Below are 26756 nucleotides of genomic sequence, written 5' to 3' on the forward strand. Positions count from 1 at the left end.
CTCTAACGTTTGCATAGTAGTATACATGTGTATGCATATGTGTGTTTGTTTTCTAACATCACCACTTGCAGTATAGGTGGATGCCCATGTCTTGTGTGTTTTTTCTACAAAATGTATTTATGTCCCAACAGAAAGGGTTCAGTCCTCTCTACATGGCAGCACAGGAGAACCATTTAGAAGTGGTCAAATTTCTGCTTGAAAATGGTGCCAATCAAAGTCTCCCAACTGAGGTATGTGTCTTTCAACAGCCTGTTTATTGTTGGGTGTTTCCTGACAAACCACACTGATGATGGGTCTTTACTATAAGAAACTGTAGGATGTGTAAAGTAGTCAACAATTGTGCCAATGCGAGAGGGTTTACCAAATGGAAACACATCAGAGGATTTTTTCGAAGTATTTTTATCTATACCTGAGTCTCTGAATCTTTATTTCCTTAATTAACAACAACAAAACTATAATTGTCAACAAACATTGCGGGATCATGTAATTACAATTAACAATAGAAAATAAATAGGAACATATTTAGTGTTTTTAATTGATAGAACAAACAGAAATTGTCGGGCAAGAGGATATAACATCTAATTCTGGAACTACTCAAACAATGTGAAATCACATTGTCTCTAACATACCTTCTCCCTTTATTATGCCTGCTCTCATTCCATTTTGTTTTGGCCTACCTTTTCTGTCACCTATCAATGTACATACTTGAATCGGTGTGTTGCACAGTTTTCATTGTAAGAGTCCTACAAAAAAAATAGTTGCAGTCTATTTTTAGTGACAAAAAAGTGGTTCGTCCTTTAATTAACCTCCTCTTCGTCTTCTCTCCTCTCTGTTTCTCTTCTGCTCATTGTCCCCTCCCTCAGGATGGCTTCACTCCCCTTGCAGTGGCCCTACAGCAGGGCCACGAAAACGTAGTGGCACTGCTCATCAACTATGGCACCAAGGGCAAGGTCCGCCTCCCTGCCCTGCACATTGCTGCAAGAAACGATGACACGCGCACTGCTGCAGTTCTCCTGCAGAACGACCCCAACCCCGATGTTCTTAGCAAGGTATGCATTCACTGAGTATGGGTAAACTAAACTGTCAATAAGTCAGTCAAAAAGAAAAGATGTTGCATGAGCATAAAAATGCAGCTGATAAGGAAGTTCTTTCAATTAATTATACACATTTAAGGAAAATTCTGTAAACTCCTTCCTTCTTTTATCTGTAAACCTTTCACATTGTCCTTATTTAGTAAATATTTTTAAACCGTTGCTTGCTAATGCCCATTGTGTGTCTGTCTCTCTCTTTCTCTTTAGACTGGTTTCACACCTCTGCATATTGCAGCTCACTATGAAAATATGAGTGTAGCCCAGCTGCTGCTGAACAGAGGAGCGAATGTAAACTTTACCCCCAAGGTCAGTTTAATATTATAAAACAGAACGATTTGCTTTTCTATATATATATCTACATGCAGAAGCTTTTAATATAAATATAGCTGGGATATAAATTATACTATAAGCATAAAACTGACTTGATTTATTGACTTTGATTGTTTAGAATGGCATCACACCCCTTCATATAGCCTCTAGGAGGGGCAACGTAATGATGGTCAGACTATTGCTGGACAGAGGAGCACAGATTGATGCCAAAACTAAGGTACTAAGCTGCAATTTAACATCTTCTACATTTCCCAGCCTGATTTTGGAGTTTCTTAGTCTGCACTTCATGGTGTTTATTTCTTGTCTAATTTGCTTCACTTCTCTCTTTGTAGGATGAGCTGACTCCTCTCCACTGTGCAGCTAGGAATGGTCATGTTCGCATTATTGAGATCCTGCTAGAACACGGTGCTCCCATCCAGGCTAAAACCAAGGTAGGTGGATTTTGTGAAATATTGCACTATGGCTGATCTATGGAGGTATGCTCTGTGGAAAAGAGGACTGATAGTCGTTAGAAGCAAGACAAACTACAAGCTGCAAGAACCAGAGGTGGTGAAGTTAGATGAGTTCTAATAACCTGGAGTCAACCATCCAAAGTAACAGACAGTGAACAAGAGAGGTGAAGAACAGAGTGCAAACAGGGTGGACAGAAGAATAGCAGCAAGAGTGAAAGGGAAGGTTTAAAGTTGTGAGACCAGCCATGATGTTTGTTTGGAGAAAATGGTAAGTGACAAAAAGACAGGAGGCAGATACGGAAGCGGCAGAGTTGAAGATGCTTAGATTTTCATTGTCCATAACAAAAGTTTGTCTATTAGAGTGACAGCTCAGGTTCAGCAGTTTGGAGACACAGTTAGAGAGGCAAGGCTGAGGTGATTTGGGCATGTGAAGAGGAGGTATAGTGGATATATTGGACAAAGTTGGACATTGGTTAAATATAGAGCTGCCAGACAGGATGACAAGAGGAACACTCCAGAGGAAGTTCATGGATGAAGTGAAGGAGAAGTTTGTGTGACAGATGAGCATACTACAAATAGGGTGAGATTCCTGACAGAAGGAGAAGCAATCACTATGGCTGCATGTTTCATTAATGTGGGGTCTTTTCCACATTTAGCTACTGAGAAAATCCCATGATGACTCAGTCAGTGTCAACTCTCCAACCTGCTCTGCCTCCATATGGCCTACAGTTGATCACTGGAGTCCCTATCGTATTGTTCTCTCCTACAGAACGGTCTGTCCCCCATCCACATGGCAGCTCAGGGGGATCACATGGACTGTGTCAGGCAGCTACTCCAGTACAATGCTGAGATTGATGATATCACACTAGACCATTTAACTCCTCTTCATGTAGCAGCCCACTGCGGTCACCATCGCATGGCCAAAGTTCTCCTGGACAAGGGGGCCAAAGCCAATGCACGGGCTCTGGTGAGTAACCGTTTTCTTTTGAGATAATTTCTATTAAGTTACTGTGGAAAGTTTTAGGCAATGAATGTGATCTCTATGGCATTCATACATTCTAGGATCTTATGTTAATGAGGACCTAACTGTAGCAGTAATTTGATATTCTCCGTTTCTCAAAGTTGGCATAAACTCAGCTCACATTGCTTTGTCTTCTGCCCTTAAATGAGTTGTAGTTGTTGTCAGTTCAGCGAACTTCTAAATTAGTAAAAAAAGAAAATCTTTATATTAAGTCCTTTAAAAATAACTTTTTCTGTAATTTTGAGTTGAAAATGTACAACCCATTTTTAAACTGAAATATCAAAAATCTCCAGCACTATGATTTATTTCTGAGCTGTTTTTTACTATTTTTTTATGTTTGCAGAATGGCTTCACACCTTTGCATATTGCTTGCAAGAAGAACCACATGCGGTCTATGGACCTGCTGCTTAAGCACTCTGCTTCCTTAGAGGCTGTCACAGAGGTAGGATGGTGTGACCACGAGGGAGAGGGTCTAAAAATTAACAAATACTTATCCCGATGTGCAAGCCCTCACCCTGACAGTTGTATGGTACTTGACAGAGCTAATCACAGCTCTCTAAATCGCTGCCACCATCATTGATAGTAATCCACATAGGCCAGACAGAGGTGGCTAATGAGGTTAAATGTAATTTAGCCTATTTATAATGCATGAGTTTTGATGTGCTTTTCTTGTCTGTTTTTTGTTCACAGTCTGGTCTCACTCCTCTTCATGTAGCAGCTTTCATGGGGCATCTGAACATAGTGAAAAACCTGCTCCAAAGAGGGGCTTCACCCAATGCTTCCAATGTGGTGAGCACTGCTTTTCTCATCCCAGAACAGAACAAATTGAATCTGACTGAAAGGGGAATAAAGTCACTCCTTTGGAGAACTGTTTTGTGGAATGCATATTAAATAATAATTAACTACTGGATTACTGAAATTAAAAGGCCAATCTGAACCATGGCCTTTAATACTACGATAGAGGATTAAAACAAGATTTACTCTAAATTTTAAAAAATATGTGTGTTTGAACTTTATCAGAAAGTTTTAAAACTCAAAACAAATAAATATAGAAACCTTTCATTGTTCAGTTGTTGCAGATGGATGAACTGAAAATGTCAGTATACATATGGACCATTATATACACATTTGGGGTGCTATTTTGTCATTTAAGTAACTGCCTGTATTTATCTACATCAGAAAGTGGAGACTCCTCTTCATATGGCCTCCAGAGCAGGACACTGTGAAGTTGCTCAGTTCCTGCTCCAGAACTCAGCACAAGTGGATGCCAAGGCTAAGGTATGAGCTGAGTAGTAGCACTAGTAGTACTACCAATGCTTCCAAGCAGAACACGGAGGGTCAGCCTGTCCATGCCACTAAAAAACAAAAAACAAAACAAAACAACAAAACACAAAACAAATATTTCTACAAGCTCCTCTGGGTGCAAAGACTGCCTTTTATCATTTGAGGAACATAGCCAGAATCAGACAAGTTTTGTCAAGCGACACTGCAGAGGTTCTTGTCCATGCATTTGTGTCTTCACGTATTGATTATTGTAATGCTCTTCTTTCTGGACTACCAAAGAAAAGTTTTAGAGGTCTACAGATGGTGCAAAATGCAGCTGCTCGCATTTTAACAAGAACTGGGAAAGTTGAGCACATTACCCCTGTACTGAGATCTCTTCATTGGCTACCTTGTCAGGTTCGAGCAGATTTTAAGGTCCTGCTGCTCACCTACAAGGCTTTAAACGGATTGGCACCTTCATACCTCTCCGACCTTTTACACCTTTATGTTCCATCCCGTGCTCTACGATCTCAGGACTCTGGCCTTCTAAAGGTTCCTAGAGCCAGAAAAAGGACAATTGGAGAGCGTGCTTTTTCTTTCCGTGCCCCGTTTCTGTGGAACAACCTCCCTCAAGATATTAGGCAGGCATGGTCTGTGGAGGTTTTAAAAACTAAGTTGAAGACACATTTGTTCACCCTATCCTACATGTCTTAATTCTTACAGTTTTTAACTTGTATTGTGTTTTTTACTTGTATTGCTATGTATCACTTTTATTTATTTATCTTTTTAGTTTCAAATATTTGTACAGCACTTTGTTTGAAAGCGCTTTATAAATAAAGTTATTATTATTATTACTAGTAATAGTACCTTATTCAGCACCCAAAACAAACTTACAAATGATCGTGCAATAATTATCAGTCAATCACTGATCTTTTTAAGTTGTCACAAACAATGCATAAAGGCTGTTTCATGTACACAGTGGCAGGTTTTATTAGGGGTGATGCTTAATTTCCCCGATGCTCAGCTGTATCTGTTTTCCAACTTGAACTAAACTCATTGTCCTCTGTGTCCAGGATGACCAGACACCTTTACACTGTGCAGCCCGTATGGGCCACAAGGAGCTTGTCAAGCTGCTCCTTGAGCACAAGGCCAGCCCTGACTCAGCTACAACTGCAGGTCACACACCTTTACACATCGCAGCACGTGAAGGACATGTCCAGACTATTCGAATATTATTGGATGCTGGAGCGGAGCAAATAAAGATGACAAAGGTAAAATCGGAATTAAGATTAAATGCTCAGTTAGTGCAAACCGTGTTTTATTGCTAACTGAACCGCTTCTGGCAAAAGATGACCGTTGAGGTTATTTGAGCTTTTAGATTCTGTTCTGTCTTATGCTAAATTAAAATCATTTTATCAGCTAAATATAAGCACAGATAACCACAAATAGTTACATATAGTAAAACCCCATATTCAGAAACATTGTGGTGTACAGATGCAACTGAATCTTTGACAAACATCTTAGTCTTTTCTTCTTCTTCTTCTTCATTTGAGTAGAAAGGTTTCACTCCCCTCCATGTGGCCTCCAAATATGGAAAGGTAGATGTGGCTGAACTCCTTCTGGAAAGAGGAGCAAACCCAAATGCAGCTGGGAAGGTGAGCCAGTCTGCACTTTTGTTGACAGGCAGTGAGGAGCAGTTCATTCTGCAAGTTTGACCCCACACTGAGATAATTTTGCTTTCAGCTAATTGATTGATTACCATGGTATGTGTTTCATATATACATGTTTCTGTGTGGTTTTTTTGCGTATGTGTGTGCATCTGTGGGTTATATATATGTTCATACGTATGTGTGTGTGTGTGTGTTTGTGGTTAACAGAACGGTCTGACACCCCTTCATGTGGCCGTCCATCACAACAACCTGGATGTTGTTAAACTCCTGGTCAGCAAGGGAGGATCTGCACACAGCACTGCCCGAGTAAGATGTTCACACATATGTGTGTGTGCACATTAGAGGCAGGCCAGCATAACCTGCCAATCCATGACTGACAATCATACAAAACAGGCTAAATTAGAGTGATTCTCAAGCATACATTGACTTGCATAGCAAACTTTGTACTTGCAAGTGCTCTCTCACAGCAGCGTTTAAGTTTTATGCTGGAAGAATAGCAATGTCCACTTTTTTATGTCTGTTTGTCCTTGTTTCTCTCTGCAGAATGGATACACTCCCCTTCACATAGCAGCCAAGCAGAACCAGATGGAGGTGGCCAGTTGTCTTCTTCAGAATGGGGCATCACCCAATTCTGAGTCCCTCCAAGGCATCACGCCCCTACACCTGGCTTCACAGGAGGGACGGCCTGACATGGTGGCTCTGCTCATTTCCAAACAGGCCAACGTAAATCTTGGAAACAAGGTATAATATTAGAATGGAGCAAATTGATCATGTTCTAAAGAGTAAAGTTTAATTCCTGTAGTTTTATATGTGCTTTTTTAAAAATTATTATTAGATTAATATACTGTCCAAACAATAGATAAACTATGATGCTCATTCCTCTGGTCGTTCTTTGTAGAATGGACTGACTCCTCTGCATCTTGTGGCCCAGGAGGGTCATGTGGGCATCGCAGACACTTTGGTCAAACAGGGGGCATCTGTTTATGCTGCTTCACGTGTAAGCTACATCATTTCCACTGAATACACATAGTCATAAAATACCATGTGTGATGAACTGAAAAGATGGCATCTTTTGTCTTTATACAGTCTTGTGCGCCAAATGACTCAGCACATATTTGCCCGATATTTAGACTGATAATTAATGGGTATCACTAAAGCAACTAAACAACAGCTTGCTGTCTTTCTCTCTTTGGCTCAGATGGGCTACACACCCCTTCACGTGGCCTGTCATTATGGCAACATCAAGATGGTGAAGTTCCTTCTGCAGCAGCAAGCTCATGTGAACGCCAAGACAAGGGTAAAATTCCTTGTCAGCACCCCCCTTTTTTTCATATTTAGTTTCTTCTTTTGTCCGTCAAAACTTTTTTATCGCTTTCTTTTTTGCTGCAGATGGGCTACACCCCTCTGCACCAGGCAGCCCAGCAGGGCCACACAGATATTGTCACACTCTTGCTGAAACATGGAGCCCAACCCAATGAGATTACCTCGGTGAGAAACTTTTACTAAACCCTTCCTTGTGCAGCAGTTTTTCTGAAGGAACAAACATGTGATAACAAATAAAGAAATTGCCTTCAGTAGAATAGTTAGCACTAGATTAGATTCAGATCACAGCATATCATCATCATCGCTCTCTTGACTGATAAACATTCCTATCCTGTTGAATATTTCTCTGTAAACTTTTTTCCACATGCACAATGTATGTATGTTCACTGTCAAGACTATTTTATACTTTTTTAGTTGCCGTGACTACGTTGCAATGAAACTTTTTTTTTCAGTGAGTACTCTGGAGCTAGAGTTCCCCAACTAAAATTGATGTTGCATCCTATTTTGTCTATCCATTTATTTTCATCAGTATTTTTAATTTTTGATACTTTGTTCAGAGAAAATTGATTCTTTTTACATCACTACATACACCTGACAGCCCTAATTGGCTAGTTAGATTTTAAATTAAGATTTTGACAGGCACAATTTATGAAAGGCCTGAAAGATGCAGTTTAAGACCTAGTAATTAAACCGCAAAATTTAATAGCTTTTTTTTTGTCTTTCTATTCACTAGTTTTGATATATTAGAAGTTTGGACATGTGTATAACTATGGTGGATACTGTCCAGTATATGTTTATTGCAGCCTGTAGGATATATCAGTTTACCTTTTGCCTTCATATTTTTTTATTTATGTTGTAGATGTGTACCGTAATTCTAAAAACTATATTTCTTACAGGACTCCATGCAGTCATGATAAACTAAGTATACCTTGTAGCTTGTAAAACAACCTTTAGCCGCAACAACTTGAAATAATGATTTGCTGTATGACTTTATAATTTACAACATTGCATTAGTTTATGGAGGTTTGCAGGCATTCGTTTATCTACAGATCTCTTATGGTCCCATCACAGCATTACAGTCAGGCTGAGGTCTGCACTTTGACTGGGCCACTGTGACACCTTGATTCCCTTCTTTTGCGGCCATGCTGTTGTATACCAGCCAACCTTTAGCTCTTGGACAGATGGCCTCAAATGCAACAGATTTCATGGTCAACTCAATGAATGCAAGGCGCCCAGTTTCCAAGCTGCAAAACAAACCCAAATCATCACCCGTCCAGTACCAGCATGCTTGGCAGTTGACATGAGGTATTTGTTTTTGCCAAACATGGTGCTGAGCAGTATGGCCAAACATCTCCTCTTTGGCCTTGTTTGTCCAAAAACCTCTTGTGGTTTCTCCAGATGCAACTTGGCAAACTTCAGCCATACTGTCATGTTCTTTTGAAGGTGAAGAGGCTTCTTCCCGGCAGCCCCTTCAAATAAACCATACTTGTTGAAGCTGTCATGGATTTTAACAGTCAACATGCTAGCAGAGACCTGTAGAATCAGGGCTGTAGCTCTTGGGTTTTTTTGCACTTTCTGAGCATTGTAGAGAATCTGTTGGGATGTTCACTCCTGGCAAGATTGTGGTATTTTGTCTACAAACACCTGAATGCTTTGAGACCTTCTACTTTTGTTTTTCACAGGACTCTAAAATACTTCTTTTTCCCAAGAGTATATGTTTTCTACAGGAAAGAATAAAGTTCTTAAAATCTGTGGAAATGTTTTTAGTAATTTAAATTATCTGTCTCCGTGTAGAACGGCACGTCTCCCCTGGGCATTGCTAAGAGGCTGGGTTACATCTCTGTCATTGATGTGCTCAAGCTGGTAACCGAGGAGTCCGTTTCTGCGGTGAGCATGGTTCACCTAGTTACACCAGTACATGAAGAAGAAACGTTGACGCACCATGATCAGATGTTCACTGAGCGAACTCTGTTTTCCTAATCACATTCAGCTCCCTCACTGCTTGCAAATTAATTCCCACCCTGGTTCTCCACAGATCACGACAGAGAAGCATCGGATGAGTTTCCCCGAAACTGTAGATGAGATTTTGGATGTTTCAGAGGATGAAGGTAGGCTATCTCATTTGATTATGTTAAAAGCATCAACTGTGCAGCTTTGATAATTAACTTTCAGCTCTGATTTTGGTAGAAGACGAGCGCATGGGAAGTACACTGACATGTCGAAGTACCAGCATGAATTTGACTGTATATGTGCGACTGTTTATAACACCCTTTTCCATTTGTCTTGTAGGGGTTGCCCAGCTAACGTTAGGTAGGACTGTGTCTGTATCTCTGCCTTGTCCAGTCCGGTGACTCATGAACTTGTGCCTTCATTGCAGTTGCACTTTCTCATTTCCTCCGTGTGTCACTAAATGTCTTTCTAATCAGTTCTACTTTCGACTCCAGCCCTGTTTGTTATCCTCTATTTTCTCTGTCTTATCTTTGATCTCTCCTATTCTCCCTCTTGTTCAGAGATTTGCTTTTTCTTTAAAAAGTCTGTTTGTCATCAGCATGTAGTCACAACATTTTCCTTTTACCAGCACATATCTGGTCATGGATCTATCATTGACAGAACTCCAGTATTTCTGTATTTAAAAAGATAAATGGCGTTGCTGTTCCTCCTGATTTTTACAGTGTAATTGATCCATAAACGGATAAAACATATACTGTGGCAAAGCTGTGACACTTTCCAGCAAACAGCTCCAGTTTATACAGTCATCAGCCTGCCTTAAAAATCTAGAAAAATTAAACCAAATTCGAATCTTTTCAACACATTTTGGAAGCATTTTTTCATAAATTTCCTTTTGCAATGTGTTTTCTTGTTTTTATACTTGTTTAATTTTCTCACTTTTTTCTTCTTTAACATTTTTTTGCTTTGTTTTCCTGAACAGCTTATACGAATGGGTGCTAAACTGTCTGTCTTGTGAAGCGGTTTATAGTTGTTGTTATGATTATTATTTTAGTATCATTCCTATTTAATAATTAAGGTGTTTTCTCCTACACAGAAACAACCATCACCACATGTGATTTCATCTTTAATGGGCATGCTCACTAAAAAAGCTGTCACCAGGTGCCTTGCAGTTTGCTGTCCATGCAGTGTCCTAAACTGTGTTGATATTCACTGTCTTACCAATCCTCTTCTTTCACTACTTTGGTTTCCATCGGCTCTGGTTGTTGTTGGTTTGACTCCATTGCTTGGACTAAAATGTTTGGAACTGCTTTGTGGCCATTTTTTTCTGTGGTTTGGTGAAGGGATGGGAAGGATGGTGGAGTAGTAATTACCGATTTCATCTGGGGATTAAATCAAAATTGACTTTACTCGAATTTGAAGAGAGCTCGAGGTTTTGAGAGCATTTCTCATAAAATACATTTTGAAACAACTTGAAATGTATTGAGATAAACTGACATTTATTGGGAGAACTTGTCCTTAATTTAAAAAAACATCTTTGAACTGAGATTGGAACAAGTTTACACCGTATCCCCCTGGTGTCATCCTTTTCTCTCTTACTTCCTTATGTGCTCCTTGCAACCTGTTCCTTACCACTTATTTTTCTCTTTGTTCATTTTCCATGTTCTTTCTAAACATTTCTTTTACATTTTTACCACAGGAGACGAGTTGCTGGGGATGGATGGAGCTCGCTATTTGAAGCTTGATGATTTTAAGGACCAGGATGATGACTTTCTCTCCCCAAAGAAGACCCTCAGAGACTTTGAGGGCGGCATGGGCACCACGTAAGTCAGTGTGAGGTGTGATGAGGAGTCTTTATGTGAAGAATGCCTAATATGATATAATTGAAAATGAAATTTGAGCTGGCGATTAAATTACTGACATAGCTCATTTATCCTTACCTTAGATTATGAGAAGCAGCAGAGTGAGCTTATATGATTTTATTAGAATTTTTCATAGCGGTGTCATATTCAGCGATTGTTTCTTGTCTTACCTTATTCCTACCTCCTCTTCGACAGTCCATATTCTCCTGCTATTCCCAGGATCCCCTGTGTGTCACCAGAGACAGTTATGCTGGATCAGGTATGCTTAGCTCGTGACTAAGAGTGGCTTTGTAAGCATTTGTTACTTTATCTTATCCTCCTGAGACCTGAGCTCTCATTTGAATACTTTTCTAATTTCTTCTAGCTATTTGGGATTAGTTGGACCAGATAAGTATATAAACTAAGCTTCCTCTTTGAATAGGAAGGCATTGATTTGTTACATAGTTGTTACAACTTGTATGTACTCGTAAAGGGACACTTAATTTAAGTTAACATTGCTTGACAATCACTTTCTTGCGCAGAATGAAGTTTTTAAGGTGCAAAAAAGAGGTTATAGAAGACAGATATTCAAATGGAAACATCACTAACTTATTATTGAACCAGATTCTGACTTTTATTCATACTTCTTCCTTTATTATGGTCTTCTCTCTGCTTCATGTTTTATATCACCTCTTTCTCTTTTTATCTCAGTCTTTCCCTCCTACTTTTCTCTGGTTTAATCTTTTCAGTCATAGCTGTTTTACTGCCTCAATTTCTCACCGTTTTCCATTTTCATTTCTCCCTCTCTGACCTCAGCACACCCCCGTCCCCTTGCCAAAAGAATATGATGAAGATTCTCTTATCCCAAGCAGTCCAGCTACTGAGACTTCAGACAATGTCAGCCCTGTAGCCAGCCCTATTCACACTGGGTGAGTTATTAAAATGTTTTTCTTCCCCGTTAAACCACATTTTTAAAATTGCTTTTATGTTAAACAGTATCAGTCGTCGATGCTGCTTGTCAGGATTCTTATTATAGTGTTTTGGCAGACTGTGAAATTTCTGGTTTTACAAAAAAGTAAATAGAAAAAAAAGTGCAGATAGTGCAGACTTGTTAAAAGCCTATGATGATAGTCAAAAGCATACTATATTTATCATCTATTTTTCTCTTAACCTGATTATAATTAACAAAATTGTTTAAACTCTAATGTCATTAACATTTAAAACTGGCAACTGATTCCATTAATTCATCAGGAAAGAGTCTACTGAGGTGATAGTTTATGTGACAATAGCATCCTTTTCTAATATACAATCTAAAGTGCTCTGTAAACTACGAAAAAGGGCCTAGGTAAATGTAGTCCATTTATGTTTTAATGTTATTGCATAGAGATATGATACAAAAAGATAAATGGTGGTTGTAATGATTATCAGTGATGATCACGATGATAAAATCCAGATATCTTATATTTAAAGGAACTGTAGTCCAGCAATAAACACTTTAATTTATCAATTATGCAAAGTCATAATTTTCTGTATCTGTACCTCCATGAGTCAGCTTTTGAAATAGTGAGTATGAAAAGGTGACCTCACACATAGAGACACCTGTATTAAGCCACCGGTATAATGCAGGAGAAGCAGAATGGGGATCTCTTTCAAATCTTTTCACATCATTCTTGCTGAGCATTGCTGCAGATCACTCGTTCTCCCCTGTCATATCCAGACAAGCAAATGAAAAGAGCGCCTACACAGTCAATTGATGTCTTCTTTATGAATAGCATAAAGCATGAGCAGGCAAACCAGATCAATTCAAAACACTGCTGAACAAACAGCACATAAATAATCTGTTCCCATCTCATAGAGCTGGAGGATTTCCCTGACGAAAGTCCAGTCTTTGTTGTTTTTTTTCTTTCTGTCCTGTTTTATTTATGTTTAAATGTGTTTTGATAAAGTTTACATGTTGTTAATTTATGGCACCATTTAACTCAGCTTCCTGGTGAGTTTCATGGTGGATGCTCGAGGGGGCTCCATGCGAGGCAGCAGGCACCATGGCCTACGAGTGATCATCCCTCCCCGAACCTGCGCTGCACCGACGCGCATCACTTGCCGTCTCGTTAAACCCCAGAAACTGACCACGCCTCCTCCACTAGTGGAGGGCGAGGGCCTCGCTAGCCGGATCATCTCCCTGGGGCCGTCCAGTATGCAGTTCCTTGGGTAAATCAGACCTTTCTTTGGTTTATTAACTGTATTTGAAAGTATTTGACTGTGCATTTACAGTCAAAGCGAAATACTTTTGTGTGTATTTGTGTATGCCTATATGTGCATGTATTTGCGTGGCTCTTAACAGACATGACATGACATGTCCAAGGCATGTTCAGTGTTTGTGCCATTTAATGGACAAGACTAGATCATGACGGGGTATTTGTAGAAAAATAGTAATTTAAGCAGTTTAAAACTAACCTATCACAATGTAAAGTTACAGAGAATATGGGGATCATCTACGGTACATAATATCTTAAAAATATTTTAAAAATCCACAGAAAGTATTGTACACAAAGGACTAGGTTGAAAACCAATGCTGAAAGGTCCAGAGTCATGCTTGGATGATGTATCAAGCATTTCTGAAAACCATTGTGCGTGAACACTGGTCATTTTTATTGTACAATATTAAAATTCTAACCATACAAGGAAAAACATAAAAAGCATTCATAAACATGTCGTCTCTGGACATAAGCTCATTTAAAGAGGACCAGGTCTGACCAATCAAGTGCCAGAGGTTTTTTAGAAGTCACACATGTTGCATCTTCTAAGCTGTGAACATGCACTTCAAAAGGCTGTGTATTAGTGCAAATGGCATTGATAACTTGTACTGTTAATGTTAGTCTGGGCTCTGAACCAGCTGGCCTGTAGTCCAGACGTCATCAATTAGAATGTTTTGGCACATTGTGAAATAAAATAATACCGCAGAGCAGACCTCAGTCTGATGAGTACCAAACCAGGCAAGTAGGGAAATACATTTGACTTTCAAAACTACAGCAATTAGTCTTCTCTGTTCCCCAAAACCTATAGATTGTCATTAAAAGATGAAGATAAAGAAGATAAAACACGCACCTGTCCTACCTTTTTCTAAAAACCTTTCTGACATTTCATTCACAGACCAGTGATAGTAGAAATCCCTCACTTTGCCTCATTGGGACGAGGAGACAGAGAGCTTGTGGTGCTCCGCAGTGAGAACGGCTCGGTCTGGAAGGAACATCGCAATCGCTATGGCGACGAAGTACTGGAAACTATTCTGAATGGCATGGATGAAGGTTAGTGGGATTGTAATGGATGTCGCCTGTCAGGGAAACCTTGAGGGGTTGTATTAATCTTGATGTATGTCCCTGGAGTTACAGAAGACAAGCATAGGAAGGTTTTTTTAAACACAGAAGCTGCCTCCGCAGCATCACACAGGCTTTATTCCCATAAAGTGTTCATTTAAAACTGAAATTTTCAGCTAGACATGTATCCTAATACCTACCATTACCCTCTTTTTCTTTCCTCTTTATCTCTTTTCTCTGCTTATCTCCACTATTTCACCTTAATATAGACTTGGAGAGCCAAGAGGAGCTGGAGAAGAAGAGAATCCGTCGAATCATCTCCACTGACTTCCCCCTCTACTTTGCAGTAGTGTCTCGCATACAGCAGGAGAGTGATCTCATTGGTCCAGAGGGCGGTCGGCTGACCAGTAAGCTGGTCCCCCAAGTTGAGGCCATCTTCCCTGAGACTGCTGTCACCAAGAGAGTGAGGCTGGGACTGCAGGTGAGAAGATGAATTGAAAAGAGGCTTTGCACATGTACACTTTTCATAATTGCTTGAATGTTCAACACAAAAACAGATGTTCGAATGAGAAAACAACCAAGACTGTGCCAACATGTTTGCCTCTGGCCTCATTTTCTGTTTGTGCTGCTTTCAGTCTACGAGTTCAGATTTGACAGATTTCATGCCATGAAGTTGATGTTATGTCTGTTTGACCAATGAGTCTGAAAATGCTTGAGTTTTGCTATCAGTCATGGAGACCTGGCGCGAGACGTGAAGAGGCAGACTGATTTATTTCAGTATTATAAACCTTAATGCTGAAAGAAAGGTCATCACTTGTCATTTGAGATATCCCATCAAATAGTAAATCTATAATTCATTCAGTGTTTTGTGATGTCAGTTATTATTGGTATTACTGTAAATCATGTACATTTTTTTAAAGTAAATTTTTCTTGCCTTGCACTTCATTGTGATAAATTTGCTTTGGTTTATTCAATGAAAATATAAAAAATACATCTACTTCACAAAATAGAGCTGTAACAAACAGTGATCTCAAACCGATAGGAAGAAGATTTTCTCAGTTTTTAAACACTGTCAATAAGAATTTCATTGATAGAATAGGTTAATATAGAAAAATTATATACTTTATTAGAAAATTTTCAAAGTTTGCCTGACCTTTAAGAAGCATCTCTGGTGTTTGCAACACGTGGTGTCTGCCCTGCCAAACAGGAGCTTTTGGCAAATGTATGACTGGCTGTTACTCATCCAGACCTCTGCAGACACCCGTATGGGAACTTGGCACACACTCATGCTGACTGATCTCTTTTCACACTACACCTACACTTGGCTTTGTTTTCCATAGCAGAAAGATTATGAAGGATTATGGCTTCTTCATTTCTGTTGCTTGGTCACTTGAGTGTACATCGTTTACGTTCTTTGTCATGGCACAAATGTTATGTACGTAAGAAGATTCCATGAGTTTTGCTTTGCCTTATGCTCGTCTGTTTTCCTTTTTATCCAGCCGTTCGTCACTCCTCAGTTCCCCGATTTAAGTTGTGAGCCACAGTGACCAAGCTGATGCACTGATCTGAGTTTATGAATTTGTTGCATGTGTGAGTATGGTTGGGAGTTTGAAGTTTTAGCCTATTGCACATTTGCTTTTATGGTTTGTTTTGCTTTTTTTAAACATTTTGTTTAATTGTTTGTTGATCCTTGTGGAGCTTCTGTTATGTTTTATTTGTGCTTGAGTTTATCTTTTCCATTTTCCAAGTATGCAGCCTTCTCCTCCTGTCTTTTCGTCATGTCCTCAGTGTCCCTTTTTTGCCATTAACACTTTAACATCAGGCACAACCAATCCCTGATGAACTGCTGACCAGGCAGCTTGGTAACCAGGCCACCTTCAGCCCAGTGGTTACCATTGAACCACGGCGACGCAAATTTCACCGTCCAATCGGATTGCGCATTCCTTTACCACCGTCGTGGAGGGAGAGCCCTCGTGATGCTGGCGAGGGTGATACCACCAGCTTGCGTCTTCTCTGCAGTGTCATTGGTAGGAATAACTTTACAGAGTAATGCCTTTTTATATTTTATATTTTGTTTTTTCTTGTAACAAAAATGAGATACCTAGGATTGTATGCAGGAATTATTACCTTTCTTATTAGGGTACAAACAAAATGATCTGCCACCAGATTATATATATATATATATATTTTTTTTTGTATTAAGCAGTTTTATTTACCAATTTGACTTTTTAGAGTAACCTTAAAATGATTCTTTATGGTGGTGAAGGGGAAAATTTGAAATACTGGGGCAAAGAAAATCAGAGCACCAATTTACTAAAATGGACCCTAACAAAATTGATTGATGGCAGTCGACACGTGGGTGTACTTCTGACTCAAACATCACAATAAAAAGGCTGTAATCTCCTGTTTTAATATGCAAAGCAGGGGTCATACACAGAGATGCACTTCTCAAAACAAACATGGCAGCAAAAGAGGAAAGTCCAAAAATACCATACCAGTCTAAATTCGACTTAAACTGTATTTACATTATGCGAGTTTGAGCCGTCTCTGAAGAAAGAGGACCAACATAAAAGGATATTTCTGAGTACTCAACTGGTAATCAAGTAAAAGCAAAAGCAGCATAAAATTACGTGCAGAGAATCTTGTCAGACGGAAATAAACATGCACATTAACAAAATGATTGAGATTCCAATCATGTCTCTGTGTAAGTTATGTCCTCCATCTGTTAAAGCTGAGCCAAGGAGGACACAGGAAGCAGACAAACAGCAGAGAAACAACAGCTGTCTGTCTTAGCCTTGATTCAGTTGGTTTTATAATTGTAAGACAATTAAATTTTCATGCAGCAGACTAGAAATATTTCTCAAGTTTATCAGATCAATGTCATATAGTGTGGACTGCAGTGTGTGGGAGTCGTTACAGGGAGTAGTGAAAAAATGACCAACAAAACTGCCTGAAAGTCATATGAAAGGGACGCTAAAAAACACGATGCAAAAAAGAGAAGCCATGATACTGGATGTATATATTCAAAAAGAGAGTCACTAGACAATCAATAATAGGTGGGAGACCTAACAAAGAAAGGAAATAAAACTGATGAAGGTCCAACTAAGACAACATAATGGGACAGTTTTTCCAAACCTCTTGCACATCAATCCAGGTGGAACAGCACCAGCTCAGTGGGAGGACATCACTGGAACCACCAAGCTGATGTACGCCAACAACTGTGCCAATTTTACCACCAATGTGTCTGCAAGGTGAGCTCAGTAAACATCTGTGCAAGCATGTTTCCAGTCAACTTTTTTTTCCTGCACTCTTGCACACGTCTGGATTTAGATCCAGCTGGTTTGTTTAATTCTTCTCTGTTCTCCTGCCATATCCAGATTCTGGCTGGCAGACTGTCCACGTACGGCGGAGGTGGTCACCTTTGCCAACCTGCTGTACAGGGAGCTAATGGCAGTCCCATATATGGCCAAGTTTGTTATTTTTGCCAAGATGAATGAGGCACGTGAGGGACGCCTGCGTTGTTACTGCATGACAGATGACAAGATGGACAAAACTCTGGAGCTGCACGAAAACTTCACCGAGGTGGCCCGGAGTCGAGACATTGAGGTGCGCACAGGGGCAAGGCCACAGAAAGCCAGCTTGTTAAGGAGAGCAGTTGAACGTGTGATTCATTTTAAGTTCTCTAAAAAGTGGCGGCATCGTGGTGCGGTGGTTAGCACTGGTTCCTCAGACCAAGAAGGTCCTGGGTTTGAATCATACTGTGTAAAGCAGGGGTCCCCAACTAAAATAACAGGAGGTTCACTACCTCAATCATCCAATCAATCTGGGTTCCGAACACTTTAAATGACCCAACAAAAATATTTTCTTTCATTTCTATTTAACATTTAATTAACAATATAGATTTTTGCCTTGTAACTACTGATCAATTATTCATATGCCATTAAATCATCTGCTGAACCAAAAAGTGCAATCCAGTTCAATTACTAATATTAAACAAAAAACAATTTAACAATAAAATCATGCAATAATCTTTACCACATCTATTGCACATAACCCAACATTAAGGTGTCTTGATGCATGCTCAATCATCCAGGTAAATCCAAATCAAAAAAGTTGATTCTGTTCATCTGGACGTACCGTTTTCAGTGGGAGAAACGTTTCGTTACTCATCCAAGTGACTTCTGAAGAAGAATGGGAAAAGGGAAAGACCACCTTTGAATCGATGAGGGGGCCTAAGGGTACATCTTTCTCTATCTTACAACGCTGTGATTGCAGCCATTCCCCAACTCTCTGTGAATGGTACTCATGGCCATTGATCAGTGGTCTTTGATCAATGGGCTTTGATCAGTGATTGTTAATCAATGGTCATGACAATTTGGATTTTAATGATTAAGAAACTGACCTCACAGCCCATTGTTCATTCAGTGGGCTAGTCATTGTGCAAAGGTACTGTTTGTAACGTTGGGGAAACCTGCAGTCAGCTGACACTAAAAAAATCACTTGGATGACTGAAAATGCTACATCCAGATGAACAGAATAAACTTTTTGGGACAACATTAAGGTGCAAACAATTCACCTAAAAAACCCTCAATATTCAGGAAAATTAAGAAGTGCTTTAAAACTGTGCAGTAAATATGTTTGACAAACTCAACACCATATAACTTAAAACATACTGCAAAACAGTGCTGGCTCTCACTTCAGTGAGAGAAATTTGCATGTGCATTTGCAGCTAGCATTTTAAAATTTGGGTGAAATGGGGTCAATGCAGTTCTTAAGCATGCATGCAAATGTTCATTAGTCAGCTGTGAGCGAATTTTGTCCATTCATCTTTAAATGTCAGATTTTCATAGTCCACTATACATGCTTTTGATAAAGCCATCTTCTTTTACTCATTCAACTGTACACCACCAAGTCATCAACCTACTGTCGGCAAGCGCAAGCTCCCAAGCTGTAACTTAGCAATCTGTGTTGAAGGGCCTGCATAGGTTGTTCTTCTTTGGCGTTTTTATGGCGGTTGGTGGTGCAATACCGCCACCAGCTGGCTTGGAGTGTGGACCAGAAAGTCACTGATCCACATAGCTGCCCATCACGCCTGTTCAAAAGTCAGCCATGGCAGCCGGCAGGAATAAAATATCTAGCTACATAGTGAATGAGAAAATTCTTTGCGGTCTGGGGGAAAACCCTCTCGGGGTCCGGTTTTGGACTGGAGACCAGGGGATGGGGACCCCTGGTGTAAGGTTTGCATGTTCTTCCTCCCACGGTCTGAAGACATGAATATGTTGAATTGTCCTAAAGTATGGTTGTCTGTCTCTGAGATGGATCGGTGACCTGTCCAGGGTATACCTGCTTCTTGCCCTTGTTTTTGCCATTTTTGTTATAGATTCCATTTGCTGCACCTAGAAAGACTATGGATCATTCTTTTGTTTGGGTTTTTTGGGCACAGTGTATTGTATCATGAGAAATCTACATAAATTCCCTGTGAACGAGTGCTTGTGAAATGTTATTAGAAAAAAAGCAATTCCATTTTTCCCTTTTATGTTATATTTTCCACAGCTAATGGAGGGCATGCCTCTCTACCTGGAGTGTTCTGGGAACTTGGTGCCCATTCGGAAGGCCACTCAGCAGCCTCGTAGCTTCAGCTTCCAGGCCTTCCGAGATAACAGACTGCCTGTCTCTGTCAAGGTCTGTCCCTAGCTGCTTGTTCATATGCCTGCTTCTTTATCACTTGCTACGTGTTGCTACAGTATTGTGTGTTTGTTTGTGTGTGTGTGCAAAAGTGTGTGTTGTTTAGTTTTTGGATACAGTATGTCAAGGACCTTCTCACCAGTTATTTACACTCATGAGCACCTGCCGATGACTCAAACACCGCGTTCATATAGTGGTTTTCGTGTTTGCTTTTCACTCTCATATCAGTGATGTAAACACGTAGGTAATAGTACAGTCCTGTGCTCACTCTGCAATCATTGCATATTAAACACAGCAGTATAACTGGTGCACTATAATTGCAATATGCTACCTTTTTACATAGATTTGAGAGATATTTGCAGGCAGTAAAGTTAAGATAAACATTAGAAATATTGGAATGTCAGGTTGTTCATCGGATCTCGGGATTCTCAGTTTCTTCAGTGAGCTTTTGGCATGCTGTGTCGTTGTGAGTCCTTTTGTTCTTTTTTTATTTTCATTGTACTTTGTTTGTTTGAAATGTAAAGGTAATAAAAACCAGCAATCTGATAGGGTGTTTTTGTTTTGTGTTTAAGTTCTTTATCAAAAGCATCATAATTTCATCTGTTTTTATTCCACATTACATTGATGACTTGTGTATTTGTTCTCATATTGACCGTATATATTATATATTGTGTGTACGAGCCGTTCCGTGCCTGACCATATTTATGTAATTTCCATATCACTGTTTTTCCACTCATCTGTGTCTGTCGATGTGATAAGTCAAGTATTGTTCAGAATCATCTTGATGAATACTAGTAGCCAAGCAACAAACAACTTACCTGTCTAGCTGTCAACTCTCTTGGGTAATTGTTTGCATGCCCTGTGACTCCTTCACTTTCTTTGCCTGCCTTCCTATCTTGCGGCCTTGCCTGTCTGTATGTGTCTGTCTCACTGTCTCTCTTTCTCTCTCTCACGGTCACTCTGTAACTGTCTGGTCTGACAGACGTCCAGGTAAAATGTGCAGGTAAATCTCTCCCTCTTGCCTGCCTGTGGACTGCTTCCATCCCTGTTTCCCCCTGCTTCTCGTCCCATGTTACTGTGCCACATGCTCAGGACAACTGTTAAGGGATCTAGTGCTCTTTTTGATTTTTTTTTTCTTCTTCTTGCCCATCTTATCTTCCTCTATTCTATCTTTTCTGCTCAATTTCTCTTCCCGCTCTTCTCTGCTCATCCTTTTCTGTCTTTCCATTCTCCTCCTTTCCCTCACTCCACATTCTTCCATTCTGCTTTTCTTTCTTCGTCTCTGTCTACCTGTTTTCTGTCTATGTTTAGGTCCGAGACAGTAACAAGGATGCCACCGGGTTTTTGTCTTTTCTGCGGAAGTGCACCAAGTATGAGGACACACAACATGTACTGTGTAACCTTAATATAACCATGCCACCTTGTGTCAAGGTAAGGATTTGGTAGCAAACATGCACACATAATAAATAGAGATGATAAAAAGAAAGATCACGCACTGTGTCCTTATCCCGATAGATGGTCATTTTTTTCAGGTTGTTCTATCAGACTGGGGCTTGTCCAAAATATATGTGTGTGTTACATATATTATTATGTATTATATGTAATATTTGTGCTTATTAATTTTGTATAGATGAAAAGAGATTCCATTAAAAAATAAATGTACAATAATACAACTGAAGCAGTATAACATTACACAGTATCAGTTAATCCTTTTGACAAAGGGTTTACTCTTGGACTGACAGGCTACCTTAAAGGTATGGAGACTCCTTATTTTAAAGGTTTAAAGTGTTTTAATCTAGTCTACTGCATTTTACCTGGATTACTATTTTAATATCAACCATAACTTTGCCAGGAGTCTGTCTGAAGTGCTACATCTGTCTAATGTTACATGGGTCAAACATGGTGACATGGGTGTTTGTTAAAAGTTCAAAAGTTCTGTGTTAGGCGATTAATTATTGTAATTCTTTCAATTTTTTAGGTTGTTGGAAGTGAGGAGCGCAGACGAACTTTAACCCCTCTTGCTCTGAGAGAACGCTACAGTGCACTGAACGAGCCCGGCGTGGGTAAGTCCTTCAATGCTTGACCGTCAGCCCTCTCCGGATATACACACAGTGGAGATGGGCACTGAATGTTGCACTGCCACTTTACCCACAACCCTGCTTCTTACTCTGCCCTCTCTATTTTCCTGTCTCGTGTGCACGCATGGCACAACAACTGAGCCTTGGATGCAATGTACTGCTCTACAGTATCCCACTAAGTTTTTTGCAGTGCAGTTAGTGGAAACATATTGAATGTGCAGCCAAAAGATGAGCAGCCGCCTTCAACATGACCTGAAATGGCTCCATGGCACATGGCAATTTAGCCTTTTTCAGTCCTGAGTGTCCTGGTAGCTGTGACAATCAATGAATGACTTCTGTGGTTGGTTTTGCATGGCGCTGGTGTCTCCACTGCGATTTCCAATGGCATGGCAGCAGATACTGTTAGCATTAGCACTATAGCTTAGCACTGAGAATGGGCAGGACCTCGCAGTGGAGCAAGACAGATGAGCCCTTATACTGGCCTGTGGTAACTAAAGAGAGTCAAGATGACCATTCTGATTGGTTTAAATGGTGCTGAGTGAGGGTGAATGGATAAAGGCCTTTTCTGTCTATCAAATACACAGCGCTGCTATATTGCACCTCAGTCTCTATTTAATGGTTACTGAATGCTACTGTGGTTAGCAGGAATAGCACCTGAATGAACCCCAAATTATGACCTTCCCTTGTCAAATGATGTCCTAACCCTGAGAATTATATAGGTAAAAAAACACTGTTGTTGGTATTGCTTATTTCCTCCAACAGAGCAGTGCTTTTGTCAAGGTACGTATTGCAACTGTCTTTTAGGTACAGATGATGAATTGGAAAAACAAGAAGAAAATGAGTCAATACTAGCCACCTCTTAATAACATTTGCTTCAACACTACCAAGTCTAAAAAGAGTCTAAAAAAGTCATAAAAAGTCTAAAAAATTCATCCCAATTAAAAAAAATATTTTTTTCCACACATCAAGATCTGTTTGACTTCCCAAATACGTTTTTGTGTAAAACAGTAGTATAACTATCAGCTCATTGAAATGTCTTTTACTTGTGTGCTGTATTACGTGTTTCTAAACTGTCTGTGTGGTTTTCTTTCTCATTAGCCACAGTGAATGCCATGGAGAGGACTGAGCTCAAAATCAACATCATATCCGAACAGCTGGGTTTAAGCTGGGCAGGTTAGTCACACTGGATACTGTACAATCTGTATATAAAATGGATATATAGCCATTTGAAAAAGAAATTCAAAGCCACGCTGTGAAAAACTACATGCACCCTGACTGCTTCAATAGAAAATAGCTACAAAGTTGGACCATGCAATGCTTATAAAAACTGCAAAAAAAAACCAAGAGCACCATCTCAAACTTTACAGGCCTCAGTTGGCAGTTGTTAAATGTTAAAGTTCATAATAACACAATTAGAAAAACACTAACGGGCTTAAGTTTGCAAAGTTACGTTTGAATAAATGTCCTTTAGACAGACAAAACCAAAATGGAGACATTTGACCGTAATGTACAGAGCTACGTTTGGATGAAACCGACCACAACAGATCAGCACTAACACCTCATAGCAGCTGTTAAGCACAGTGATTTGGGCCTGGGCACCTTGCAGTCATTGAGTTGGCCAGGAACTCCTCTCTATATATATATATCTATATATATATAGATATATAGATATAGATATATGCTCTATATGAATCAGATATGAGGCTGTCAATGGTTCCTGTTAGTTTAGAAAATTAGGAAAAACAAGTATAAGGGCAGGACTATGTTGTAACAGACACATCACTACTGTATTAGTGTACAGTGTTCCTCGGTTTCTCAGACGGATCAAAGAGTCGCTCATCACATACTGTTTGCAAACGTCAAGATGGCAACTGAGAAAAGAACAGTTATTAACCAGTGGGTTAATGAGTCCTGGTGGCTAGGTACATCTTTTAGATCCGGTCTATGATGTAGACCACTAAACCGAATATTAAGGAAACCCCTGCCAGTTGTTACACGTCCAGATCAGAGATCCTACTTATGTTTGTCCTTCCCGTAGACCACACCACTGATGACCAGCAGGAGCCCACGTCTTGCTGTTTTGTGTTATGCTCCAACCCAATTATTTGGATTTAGCAAGTTTCTCATTATCAAAGTCTCCCATCCAAGTTGGTGACTAAGAACGAGCAACAGCTTTTACTAATATATCACAAATCTGCAGATGTGCCATTATACTAAGATTATTCACTTCATCTGTGAGTGGTTATACAGTAGTATTTTTGGCTTAGTTGTATAAATATGTGCTTTATGTTTCTTTCTATTCTTAATTGTGTCCGTTAGAGTTAGCACGAGAGCTTCAGTTTGGTGTGGACGACATCAATAGGATCCGTGTGGAGAATCCAAACTCCTTGCTGGACCAGAGTTCTGCCCTGCTCAACCTGTGGGCCAGCAGAGAGGGCAAAAGGGCCAAGAGTAAGTTAACACTAGATCCCTTTAAAATTCAGACCAAATGATTAAAACTTTGACTAGTGCAAATATTTCTGTGTTGGGGCATCCTGATCTGTGCATGTGACAGATATTTAAAAGAAAAGTTGAGTGATAAATCATGGAACCTTTGCCTCTCAGTGGAGAGCCTCTACTTTGCTCTGAAGAACATCGATCGTGCAGATATTGTAACCTCTTTGGAGGGTCAGGCTCCGCAACCGGCACCTGGTTCTTCAGAGGAGGGCGCCTGTCGGCTTGGTGACCGCGACTCCACTCTGTTGTCCCCCAGCGTCATTAATGGTAAGATACAGGAACACATTAAACATCCTACACACAGGACATATAAGAAGGGTCAGTTCAACATTTTTGTTTTTAATAAATTACCTCTTTACAGTTAATTAGCAAAGATATACTGTGCCTTAATTTTGTATTTTGTATTGCTAAATAGATTGACTTCTCTAGCTACATGTGTTGTAATTACAGAAAACAAAGGGTTCAATACTTTTTATGTTTATTGCAAGACTGGTGTTCTCATGATGGTTTGTAACCGTCAGAAATGGAAAGTTTTCAGGAATTTCCTGTTCAAGAAGATTTTAGAGGCAACAATAATGAGAGGCTCAATTTACTGCTGCGACCAGGTGCAGTATCTGGTGTACTTGGTCATTTCCAAATAGATACATCCACAAAATATCAGGAAATGCAGATGTAAATGGAAAAAACACAGTGGGACCCCACAAAAAGTTGTGGAAAGCATAGAAAGGAAATTATTTCCTAAAAAAAATCTTCACTGCCAAAAATCAGAGACTAAATTCTTCAGCCCAAGAAGGTGAGGCTTTTATTCTCATTTACTTTCCACCTCTGAAAACCCCTCCTTGCCTTCTCTGAGTCTGGGTAACAGCCACTTTACCTTGTCTCTGTTGCCCCACAAGAGATCACGGACACAAGGCCATCGCGCCTAGTGCACAAGCCACGCGTTATTAGACCCCCGTTTTTCAGAAGGGGTAAGTTGAAGGGAACTTGGGTTGCATGGTGGTTTGCTGCTCATGACCTGTACTGTACATGATGATGATGATGATGAAACCAATGATAATGATTCTCAAATACCATTTTTGAGGTCTGAGGAATGGTGTCATTCTTCCACCATGAAGCAAGCTTTTTGCAGCATGCAGTAACACCGCCTCTCCTCACTGGGGCACACATCATTTTATTTTCATTTTTTTAATTTATTTTTTACTTTTTCTTTTTACGTTACACTTTTTCACACCTCATACTTGAGCCCTAAACATGATGGCATTTACTCTTCTGACTCAATATGAGAAACGAGGATAAGTCATTTTTTCTGACAGGGGTTTTAGTCGTTTGCAAAACAGCCAACAGTTAACATATGGGTAACGTTCGAGATTTTGTAGATTAGATGTGGGTGTATGTGTGGCTCTGCGCGTGTGTGTACACATACATGCACGTGTGTGTGTGCATACACGCCCTTGTGTGTCCTGTCTGGGATGGATACACTAGTCAAAAGTGGCGCTGGTGCACAGATGACAGTGTGCTCTGGGCCTCCATACCTTGTTTCTGTCCCTGCCTCTTTCTTTCTCTTTCTTCTGTCTGAGAACAAGATAAAATTTCACCTGTCACGTTGTGCTTGATCGACAGCAGACATTGGTCCACAGCGACAATGTCGTCTTGCAGTCTTGAAATTTTGTCTTTTCCTCGGGATCCTGTCCTACTTTCTGTCTTTTTTTTTCTCTGAACCTGTAACATGTCATATCTGCTGCCCAGCCGCCCCGCTCCTCCTCGTCCTCCTCCCTTCTCTTGCTCTTCTTCCTCCTCACAGCTCTTCCTGTCCGACCTCTGACCTCATATGACCTCATGTTGACCTCTGGGCCTCCTCTTCTCTTGTCATCTTATTTTCCCGCGCTCCTCCCTCGTTCAGTCGAGTGGGGACCCTCTCCTCCTCTTTAAAACAGCTCTGTGTGTGTACTACAGTTTGTGCATGTGCATGCTGCATGCTTTGCTGTTCCAATATCTTTGTGTGTCTGTGCACGTGTGCACGTGTGTGTGTGTTTCAGACTTAATTTATTCAAAGTAAGTCAAGTAAAAATGACGTCATATAGCCGAGCTTGAAATTTATTCATACTTTTTCTAGTTTTCTTCCAAGTTTATAGAGAGTAAGTTCAATATTTTAGTTACACAAAAATATTTTAAAATTCATTTTAACCCCAACACAAGATGGCCATTTGTACAGGTGTGCGTGGGTGTGTGTGTTTGTGCGTTTGAG

General features: G+C 40.0%; 1 protein-coding gene across 4 annotated transcripts in view; it reads left to right on the plus strand.

Annotated features, from left to right (window-relative positions):
• Positions 1–26756, plus strand: part of LOC134630947 (ankyrin-1-like) — an 81582-nt gene that overhangs the window by 39802 nt on the left and 15024 nt on the right. For 3 of the 4 annotated variants that reach the window (XM_063478770.1, XM_063478771.1, XM_063478773.1), the window contains exons 5-38: positions 132–230; positions 864–1049; positions 1299–1397; positions 1540–1638; positions 1754–1852; positions 2643–2840; positions 3238–3336; positions 3585–3683; positions 4074–4172; positions 5231–5428; positions 5714–5812; positions 6035–6133; positions 6371–6568; positions 6726–6824; positions 7026–7124; positions 7217–7315; positions 8945–9037; positions 9186–9258; positions 9440–9460; positions 10797–10920; positions 11155–11218; positions 11755–11867; positions 12922–13146; positions 14089–14243; positions 14522–14733; positions 16075–16279; positions 17407–17503; positions 17630–17858; positions 19806–19934; positions 21249–21368; positions 21916–22000; positions 23114–23188; positions 24335–24466; positions 24620–24778. In XM_063478770.1, the coding sequence (XP_063334840.1) occupies positions 132–230; positions 864–1049; positions 1299–1397; positions 1540–1638; positions 1754–1852; positions 2643–2840; positions 3238–3336; positions 3585–3683; positions 4074–4172; positions 5231–5428; positions 5714–5812; positions 6035–6133; positions 6371–6568; positions 6726–6824; positions 7026–7124; positions 7217–7315; positions 8945–9037; positions 9186–9258; positions 9440–9460; positions 10797–10920; positions 11155–11218; positions 11755–11867; positions 12922–13146; positions 14089–14243; positions 14522–14733; positions 16075–16279; positions 17407–17503; positions 17630–17858; positions 19806–19934; positions 21249–21368; positions 21916–22000; positions 23114–23188; positions 24335–24466; positions 24620–24778 (4279 nt within the window). The remainder of the gene's footprint in view (positions 1–131; positions 231–863; positions 1050–1298; positions 1398–1539; positions 1639–1753; positions 1853–2642; positions 2841–3237; positions 3337–3584; positions 3684–4073; positions 4173–5230; positions 5429–5713; positions 5813–6034; positions 6134–6370; positions 6569–6725; positions 6825–7025; positions 7125–7216; positions 7316–8944; positions 9038–9185; positions 9259–9439; positions 9461–10796; positions 10921–11154; positions 11219–11754; positions 11868–12921; positions 13147–14088; positions 14244–14521; positions 14734–16074; positions 16280–17406; positions 17504–17629; positions 17859–19805; positions 19935–21248; positions 21369–21915; positions 22001–23113; positions 23189–24334; positions 24467–24619; positions 24779–26756) is intronic. The other variant, XM_063478772.1, reaches the window with a different exon arrangement.

This window comes from Pelmatolapia mariae, linkage group LG7 (assembly GCF_036321145.2).
Source record: "Pelmatolapia mariae isolate MD_Pm_ZW linkage group LG7, Pm_UMD_F_2, whole genome shotgun sequence".
Taxonomy (NCBI): domain Eukaryota; kingdom Metazoa; phylum Chordata; class Actinopteri; order Cichliformes; family Cichlidae; genus Pelmatolapia; species Pelmatolapia mariae.